The sequence below is a fragment of the Argentina anserina genome, chromosome 2 (assembly GCF_933775445.1).
Source record: "Argentina anserina chromosome 2, drPotAnse1.1, whole genome shotgun sequence".
NCBI lineage: Eukaryota > Viridiplantae > Streptophyta > Magnoliopsida > Rosales > Rosaceae > Argentina > Argentina anserina.
The window spans coordinates 15,782,552-15,792,977 of record NC_065873.1 but is presented as its reverse complement, the minus strand read 5'-3'; the positions used below and the strand labels follow the sequence as shown (position 1 = coordinate 15,792,977).

Sequence of the window (10,426 nt, the reverse complement as noted above, 5' to 3'; positions counted from 1 at the left end):
TTCAAATATGCGTACACTAATAGGATAGGATGTAAAAAAATTACCACACTAGTAAAGTAATAATAAAAAGAAAACGAAAATTAAAAGAAAACAAAGCCCCATGATATAAAGTAGTCTGTGTCCCGCCAAATACACAAAACAAACAACAAGCAAGAGGAAAATGGAGGCAGCAGCCTCCTCACTCACCAAAGCTCTATACAAGAACACCAACAACCCCAAACTCGCATGGCACCTCTTCCACCGCATCCTCTCCTCCTCCTCCTCCCACCTCTCCCTCCCCATCATCACCCGCATCCTCATCTCCGCCCAAATGCTCCCCGAAATCGACGCCCTCCACCGCCTCCTCCTCCACTCGCTCCGCCCTTCCCTCCTCTCCCTCGGCCGTCTCTTCGCCAAATCAAACCTCCCCGACAAGGCCCTTTCCCACTTCAACTCTCTCCGAACCCGCTTCCCCGATCACCCTCCTCCTCCTTGTCTCTACAATCTCCTCCTCCAGTCTTCTCTTCGAAACAACGGCGTCGACTACGTATTGTGGTTGTATAAGGACATGATCGATCCTCGCCGGGGTTAAGCCCCAAACGTACACTTTTAATCTCCTGATCACCGCTCTCTGCGATTGCGGCTGTTTGGGAGACGCACGACAGGGGTTTGATAAAATGCGTGACAAGGGTTGTGACCCGAATGAGTACAGCGTCGGCATTTTAGTTCGCGGGTATTGTAAAGCTCGGTTAAGCGGTGCAGGGCTGGAGGTTTTGGATGAGATGAGGAGTTGTGGCGTTGGGGTTAATAGGGTTGTGTTTAATACTTTGGTTTCGAGTTTTTGTAAAGAAGGGAAGACTGATGAGGCTGAGAGACTGGTGGAGAGGATGAGGGAGGAGGGTATGTTTCCGGATGTCATTACTTTTAATTCTCGGATATCGGCTCTGTGTAATGCAGGGAAGATTCTTGAAGCGTCTAGAATATTTAGAGATATGCATATGGATCAGGCTCTGGAGCTGCCACAGCCGAATGTTGTGACGTATAATTTGATGTTGCAAGGGTTTTGCAAGGAAGGGATGTTGGAGGACGCAGAGAGCTTGTTTGAGTCTTTGGAAAAGGGTGTGATTAATTTGGAGAGGTATAATACATGGTTGTTGGGTTTGGTCAGGAATAAGAAGCTCTTGGAAGCGCGAGTGGTTCTGAAAGAGATGGTAGATAAGGGAATGGAACCTAATATTTACTCGTATAACATTGTGATAAATGGGTTGTGCAAAAATGGGATGCTGCGTGATGCAAGAATCGTGATGAATCTAATGGCAAGAAACAATATTTCACCAGATACGGTCACCTACAGTACTTTATTACATGGATACTGCAGTAAGGGGAAGGTATCTGAAGCTAGCAATGTGTTGCAACTTGCAAGAGATGATAATGAAGAATTGCTTCCCAAATACTCATACTTGCAACATTCTGCTGCACAGCTTATGGAAAGAGGGAAGAACATCGGAAGTGGAGGAACTGCTGCGGAAGATGAATGAGAAAGGTTATGGATTAGATACTGTGACCTGCAATATTGTGATTGATGGTCTATGCAATGATGGGAAATTGGACAAAGCAATTGAAATTGTAAGTGCGGCTCTTGGAAGCTTGGGGAATTCCTTTGTTGGCCTGGTTGATGATAGTAATGATGGGAATAAATGCCTTCCAGATTTGATCTCATATTCAACTATAATTAATGGATTATGCAAAGCTGGGAGGTTTGATGAAGCTAAGAAGAAGTTCATGGAGATGATGGGGAGAAAATTGCATCATGATTCAATGATTTATGATACTTTCATACGTAACTTTTGTAAAGAAGGAAAGATATCGTCTGCATTTCGGGTGTTGAAGGACATGGAGAAGAAAGGTTGCAACAAGAGCCTTCAAACTTACAATTCACTAATCCTGGGCTTAGGGAGGAAAAAGCAAGTATTTGAAATTATGGGCTGATAAATGAAATGAAAGAAAGAGGAGTCCTTCCTGACGTCCATACTTACAATAATATGATTACCTGTAACCTGTCTCTGTGAAGCAGAGAGAGAGAGTCAAAGATGCAACTTTTCTTTTAGATGAAATGCTGCAAAAGGGCATACCCCCGACTATTTCTACCTTCAGCATATTAATTAAAGCTTTCTGCGAGGGTTGTGATTTTGGAGTTGCACGAGAGGTATTTGACTTTGCTTTAAGTGTATGTTGCCACAAGGAAGTCTTATATAGTATGATGTTTAATGAGTTACTTGCTGGAGGGAAGTCACAAAAGCTACAGAACTTTTTAGAGAAGCACTGGAGAAGTACCTTTATCTGGGAAATTTCCTTTATAAAGACCTCATTGATTGACTCTGCAAGGACGAAAAGTTAGAGGATGCCTGTAGCATTCTTCACAATATGATGACTAAGGGATATGGGTTTGATTCAGCATCCTTTCTGCCAGTAATTGATGGCTTGGTAAAAAGGGGAATAAGTATGAAGCTGATGAACTCGCTGAGAGAATGATGGAAATGACATCAGAAGGTAGGATAGCGAATAAGGTTCACCGAAGTCAGAGAAATGTAATTTGTGAAAAACCAAACTCTCAAAGTGATTGGCAGACCATAGTGAACAGGTGTGATAGAGGAGAATTATTTACAATTCCGTTATAGTTGCTCGAGCATTTTTTCCCTGCTGGTCAAATTGCTAAACATAACAGCTGCATTTGAGGTGACGGTAGTCATTTGGATGAAAAACCATAATAGGAGATAGGTGTGCTCTTTTGCCTATGCCTCTAAGTTGGAAGACACATGCTTGGATAAAATCCCACATCAAGGCTTGGTGATATTTGAACTTCCTTCTTTGATGTGGGGTTTAGGGGGTATGAACAAAGCTTAAGTATTGTAATTCTTTCAAACCAGATACAAGGCGGTTTGAAGAATTGAATCCAAGAATTTACTGTTTTCTAAGGTTGAAGCCACTTGGGTTTATTGGTGACTATATCTTTTCTTAATATCATCATTACTTTTTCAGTCGACAATGTCTTCTCACTTGGTGAATTTGGATTTCTTCTTTGATGTGGGGTTAAGGGATCACTAACAATTTTAAAGTATTGTAATTCTTTCAAACCAGGTATACATATGTTTTAAGAATCGAGTTAAAAAAAATCTACTGTTTTCTGGGCTTGAAGCCCCTTAGATTTTTGGTGCACCATATTCTTTCTTAATATCATTATTAGATTTTCATTCGACAATAATGTTTCTCACTTATACTTTTCTTTTTCCTAATTCAGAGATGATGGCAGTGGAATCATATTAAAAACTCGTAAGAGGGTGCAGAAAGGCTGGGGCCGAGCAAATCTAACGAGTTTGCAAACCCAGAAAGATGAATTTTTGAGTATTGAAAGTCAAGTACCCGCTTATTTTTTTGCCAGTGTGTTGGAGACAGTGGATCCTTATAATATTTTTCCAGTAGGACCTCAGGTAATTTTCACTGTTTTTGCTGCTTCTACTTTCAAATGGAATTCGTTTCTTATTTAGATGGTTTATCTGCTTAAATCCTATGCGAATATCTCAAGCAGCTCACTTTCTCTCGCTCTTTTAGCTTGATATTTCATCTAAGATTTTGTTTTTTGTTCTTTTTTCTTTTTCACCACATGAGGGTCAAGTCTTTACTGATTTGTACCCTTTTGTGCTCGGCATATATCGAGTGAACATGATAGGGGTTGAAATGTTAAAAATAGGCTGCTCCACCTAATATATTTGGCATCAGCTATCTAAGTTGACTAAGTAGACAGTGTGTAAACGTGACTTTGAAATATATGCAGACCTATCGTGTATATTCAACTTACGTTTTTCTTAGTTGCTGGTCTAATCATGTGTTTAACCCATAAACTATTTTGTCCCTTATAATTCCCAAGAAGTGTCTCTTAAATTTTCCAGAATCATTAATTAGAAGTGTCCTATTGTATTGTGTCTTCAGAATAATTTGCTTGCATTTCAATAAAGTTTTTCTCTATTCTGTTGACTGGAACTTTGAAGCAAATTTACCGCGCAGGTCATTATCTTGAATCACCCTGGCCAGATTGGAAACGGTTATGCTCCTGTGCTTGATGGCCACACCTCTCACATTGCTGTCAAGTTCAATGAAGTTTTGACCAAGATTGACAAACGTACTGGCAAGGAGCTCGAGAAGGAGACCAAGTTTTTGAAGAATGTTGATGCCAATTTTGTTGATATGATTCCCACCAAGCCCATGGTTGTTAAAACTTTCTCCGAGTGCCCCCAACATGGTCTTTTTGCTGTGAGGGACATGCGCCAGACTATTGATGTGGGAGTCATCAAGACTGGAGAAGAAGGATTCCTGCAGAGCCAAGGTTACCAAGTCTGCAGCCAAGAGGAAAGGAATTATGCGCTTTGCAGATGCAAGTGCAGAATTGGGTGTTCGATAGATGGTGGCGAGCTTGCTTGCGTTTTTCTAGTTCTGATTTGTATAGCTAAGTCATGTGCTCTTCTTAAGCAGGTTTCTCTTGGTGCCTGGATACAATTTACTTCTATATCCTGTGGAGTTAATGAACAAACAAAAAAAAACGTTTTTCAGCCAAGTCAAAGGAAGCTAGAATCCAGTTATCTCCCGCGTTTAGAATCGTGCACATGCATACTCGAAAACTAGAAAAAAACCTTATCCGAACTCAAATTAAATCCGAAGAAAAAAAAAACTGAAAACCGAAAAAAAACTTAACTAAGAATAAAATAACCAAACCGAACTTATTATATTTAGGTTGAGTTTTGAGTTTAGTCTTTCATAAACCGAACCGACTCAAATAATTCGAAGTCAACGGTCAACGTCATCATTTTAATATATTTTTACTTTTCTTATTTAGAAAAAAAATAACACTAAAACTAGCGTAAACTTAATTGACTTAATCAATCTTATGGTCTCTCTCGTTTCTCATATAAAAAAAACTTACGACCCTCTCTATCTTTTTAAATTTTCACTCCTTGGTTCAAACATTACTACAAATTCACTTCAATCCACAAAACTAGTCCATGTAGCTCCCCCTTGCTCCTCTCTCCTCCCTCGACCTCCATCTCCAATCGCCTCTCTTTATATCATAATTCTAGAATTGAATTCTTTTATCAATGATTCTATATATATTTCCTATCTTGTAAGTTCCTCTCTGAATTAAATCAGACATATTTTTTTGTACTTGAACTAAATATGGATTGTGGAGATGTTAAAATTAATTAGGTTTGTAATAATCAATTGGACCTTATATTTTTCATTATGATGTTAAACTTTGTACCCTTAAATTAATGTCTAATATTATATATTTTACGTATGGGTAAAACTAAAAAAAAAAACTCAAACTGTGCGGGTTGGGTTGGGTTGTGGGACATAGTCTTTAGAAAGAAAAAAATGAACTAAATTTAAAATTTGTGTTGGATCATTAGTTTTGCCCAAAATCGAACCGTAGTGACCCGTGTCCTTCCCTAGTTCAGATCAATTGTCATTCGTGAACATGGTGCCCCAAGTTATAATTCTGCTTCCACTCCTTCATTAGACATCTAGCTCCAGCAAACATTTCATAGTCTGACGCTTCTCAATATCACGTCTTGAAGGGAAATTTATCTGCAACAATCTCTCACATCTAGCAGATCATCTTACCAATTCATTACCCCTAGCATGCAGGTAAGTGGCATCGTACTATTATGGGTATCATTGAGTACAATTGGGTAGCAAATGAGCGATGCCTATGCGAGGACCTATAGGTGTATCCATGTATATATGATATATCCAAGTCCTTGAAATATACCACTAATTATGTGATTAAAGTAAAAATAAAAAAAAGTTGTAGAGCTGAACAATAATCCTATCACACAAGAAAAGGGATTTTACACAACCCCACATGGTTTCATAAAACCGTACGATTTTCCCGATTAATTATAATTGTACATTAATTTAATTTACAATTTCATTTATATAATTTTAATTGTTTTCTCGTTTGGAAGAGTTGTATCTGTATCAAATAAAAAATTGATAAGAATATCAGGTATATGGCAAGGAACAATAATGATAACTTCATTGAATATGTAGTTGCTAGAGCCATTTTAAATAGATAGGGTTACCCCTAATTGGGAACAGTTTCGTTTAGATGTATCATATATACTAGTGTCAAGGCCGCGCTATGCGTCGGCTTGGTGTATTGTGTCATGTATTAAACTTTTACAATTAAATACATCTTGATATTTTCATTTTGTTATTTCTTTCTCTCAGTAATATACTAATTTATAATTAATTAAATGTTTATTGCAAGGCAGGAAGAAATTGGTATATTGTAAGTACTGGAAAGAGGTTGTAAAATAATAATTTTGATTAAATATTCCGATAGAAAGAATCATCACACAAATATTCCAAGTTTATAAGAGATGAGGCAATTTAGTTTTAATCAAAGATAATCAAAATACTTGAGAAGCCACAACTTGATAATAATGTGTCCTCAAATTTCCAGAGAGAAGTTGTACTTCTGATTTGTTTCTTTCAGTTCTGTTGTAATTTCTCGGTAAGCAGAGCCAAATATATCTCGCCCACATCTCGATCCAAGTCTAGCTTCTTTTGCAGAACATAATCTAGATGGTGACTCAGAGCAACTTCATTATGTAAATCTGAATATCCTCTTTTGTTTCTGTCAAGTCTGAAAGGTAAAGAGAAGAAGAAAGTGGGAAAAAAAAGAGTGCAAAATTGTTTACTGACCAGCTCCCATGATTTCTTAGTCATCTGTTTTGTGTTAAGCAACATGGCTACCTCCATCCTTGCTGTTCTTATTTCTAAAACTAAGCACAAAAAGATAGGGAACATAGTTTAACACTCTTGTCTCAGGATTTACAGCATGATATAGTATACAATGTCGTAGTAATATCACCACCAACACATATGCTACAATATTTAAGACTAAATTCACAACTGCAGTTGGAACTGCTAGCAAAAATATATATTAATAACATGGTCACAAACACTTTTCAGACATGACCTACTTCATAAACATTTACATAATAAAGAGCTCAACCAAAATAATATCAGTTGGTATCAAATTCAATCCTACAAATGATAACTGCCTTTTGGTAGTATTACAGCTTGGATTAGTGGTCAAATCCAATCTGAAATATATCTTTTTATCACACTGACATGTAGAAACTTTTGGAGTAGTTTTGGTAGTATTACAGCTCAACATAGTTGGCCCTGCATAAGCCCATATTATTAGAAGAGGGACACAAAAAGATAATCAAGTAAACTTGATTATAAAACAAAAATCAATCCACAAAAAATAGTTGCATTTATTCTTGTTTATCTCGGCTCAAAATCTTGAGCACATTTATGGTCCATTGATTAATCTAAAAATCATCAGTTATTTTTCAGCCTTACTTGATGTTGAAAGAGCAATTAAGAGATGTGTAAATTGGAAAATGGGATAAGAAGAAGACATGCATGGAGTCTTAATTTTTACCTTGAAGATGGAAAAGAACATATGAACATTTTAAGAAGTACATCAGCATATACAACATATGACAAATAAAGATATTAAACTGGAATTTCATCATCAAGGATAAAGAAAGATCCCATTAATTAGTTTTTATCAATCTCAATCTTGATATTAACAGACGATACCTTATCAAACTTATATCCTTTATCCTTTACATCCTAACCTCTCCAATTTCTATGCTTTTTTATTTTACATCCAATTAATACAACATCCCTCAATATCATCATTAAACAGAAGAATTTGATTAATAAAAATTGAGTAACAGTTAAATGATAAAAGGATAGAAATTGGAGAGGCTAGATGTATAAGATATTAGGATAAAAAACGGGAGAGGTTAATATTAAATGATATAAGTTGAGAAGGTAACATATATCTGTTATTATGAAGTCGGACATACACAACTTACTTAATTCTCAAATTAATATTGAGTAGCTCATCTATTTATTCCTATATCGTAACCTAGTTTTTGGGTATCATTTACTTGGCATCTTGTTTAGATTTCTTACTTTTGTGGATCAAGACTAATATGACTGCATCATTTTAAAGTCTAATTATCTAAATATGTAGCTAGAGTTCTCAAGTGGCTGCATGCATTTACTGGTCTCATAACATTTCAGAGTTTATAAATGCTGATGTGTATTAAGATTGCATTCCAGCGATCACTCTCAACAATAAAATCTACAAACCAAATGACTGAAAGAATAAAAACTACGAATAAATAATTAGTAGAAAGTACCTATCACACTGCCATCTAAGCTGTTTCCATGAACTGTTGTCCCCCTAGCTGGAAGTGAGATTTGTTGGTGGGGAAGAACTTCGTAGCTGCAAAATTGAAAACCCAAAATAAAGTAAGCATCGATAGAATATAAATTCTACCCCTGAGCTAAAATAACCGACTATTAGAAGTCATTAAAAGCATTTAGATTGAGAATACTAAGGTACTTATAAGTAAAAGTTTAGAAGAAGAGTCCTAGCGATAACTGAATCCTGGTAATCCTAAAAGGAACAAACTTCAAATTGAAAATGCAAGTCACATGTAAAAACAAACTCCTATCAATATATGTCTGCTCCTCCAAAACTCACATAAAAAACATAGGGCATGCACCTCTCTCTCTCTCTCTCACATATAATAACATACCTGTGCAGGCAAAAGAATCTCTTGAAACTACCTCCAAAACACAATTTCAAGCATGATAGAAAAATTTAATGAAGAAAGTAACTACAATTCGACAGGAATTGAACACAACACACAATCACCCAAAAAAAACAACTTAAATGGAGAACCAACTCCACATAAACCCACATGCGTACTCATCTCTTTCTTTTTTTCTCATCCACTGATTTTTCAAACCCAAGTAGAACAAAGAATAATAAATAATAGAGGGACTTACACCGATACATACTGATCTCCCTACCTCAAAAACAAATGAATCCTCAAAGGTAATCACAACAAACAACCCAACCAGCTTCGATTCCATTCAATCCAACAGAACTTAGATAAATGAACAATATTAACACTGGAAATCCATCAATTTATAAAGAATAATTAGAGTATTAGACAGAAGAAAACAAACTCAATCCCCACAACCAAACAACAACAAATTAATCTCACTACCCAACAAACCCAATCAACAAATGTAAAAAATGCATAACCTGATGGCCTCAAACTGAAGCGCAATTTCTCGAAATCAAACACCCGGCTAATCACCTACTGATGATAGCCAACACACAACAAAGAAAATGATGAAAACGAAGCAGGAGCCCGACTTCGATCTGCAAATCAATTATCACTGATCCGAAAAAAGACCACAGCTCGAGTGCTCGATAAATGATGGAAGTCGTTGGGAAAGGATTTCATAAGAAGAAAGGAAGTGAGAGAAGGGGAGAGACGTGGAGGAACAGAAAACAACACAGTTAACACACGTCAACTGAAACCAAATCACGCCGAATGGCAAAACTGTAAATAAGACAAAAACTTTGTGAACAGTGCCACTTTCACGACGCTTAATATTTAGTAAACTAGAGTAAGTACCCGCGCGTTGCAGCGGGTTTTCTAATTGTAGGCAAAAATGGACGTCTCACTTCTAAATCTCCACAAACATAGATGTGGCAAAGTATTTGAAAGAAAGAATATCCTAGTTATACAGTCTAGCTTGCTTACAACTGCTGCCCAAACAGCTTTTCAAAAATACATGATTTGTATTATTAGAATGAAATGTGAGCACATGTTGAAAGCTGTTAACCCACTAATGGGAGGTTGTTCAAATGCATATGTGTACTGTGTGCACCAAATGTCTGGTGCATGATACTTCAGCTGTTTCACTTTGATAGTCTCCGCTAATGTTGTTGATGGTTTAGTGTTGATTTCCTATCATAATGAGTGAGAAATTATGGTGTACATTATTAATTAATATATATATTTGTCAAATTGAAAGTTAATACAGGGTAGTAATATAGATATTTGTTTATTGTGCTCTTGTAACATATGTACATGGCAAGTGATGATCATAATTATATATTGTAAAAAAATGTCAAAATTTTAAGTTCATGCAAGCAATCTTTAAACAGGTAATAGAATCGACGACCTAATATCTCTTCAATTGCGTTGTCAAAGGCTGTCGAATCAATTTCATCTTCCCTTATAACCCACGCACCTGCCAAGCTGCCTACAAAGAAGTATTTCTAAATTTGAGTCATTCATCAACGTGGTAACTGAATCTACAAATTTGAAAAGTAACAATGAGAATTCCCTTATGTAGAAACATACAAAAAACTACGGACATAAGGAACATGATCAAACATTGGTTGATACTGGGCATGTAAGATAATGTCATTGAACATGGAAACTGAAAAAACTACATTATATTGAAATCTAAATGCATAAAAGGTTACAGTGGGAGA

At 36.4% G+C, this 10,426-nt stretch overlaps 1 protein-coding gene across 1 annotated transcript; it reads left to right on the top strand.

Annotated features, from left to right (window-relative positions):
• Positions 1-160: 160 nt before the first annotated feature.
• Positions 161-4,435, top strand: LOC126784046 (pentatricopeptide repeat-containing protein At2g17140-like). The gene is given in 10 exon segments (XM_050509550.1): positions 161-553; positions 555-1,394; positions 1,396-1,954; positions 1,957-2,042; positions 2,045-2,267; positions 2,270-2,458; positions 2,461-2,620; positions 3,278-3,467; positions 4,042-4,328; positions 4,330-4,435. Coding segments are annotated over 10 exon segments (3,033 nt in total).
• The last annotated feature ends 5,991 nt before the right edge of the window (positions 4,436-10,426 follow it).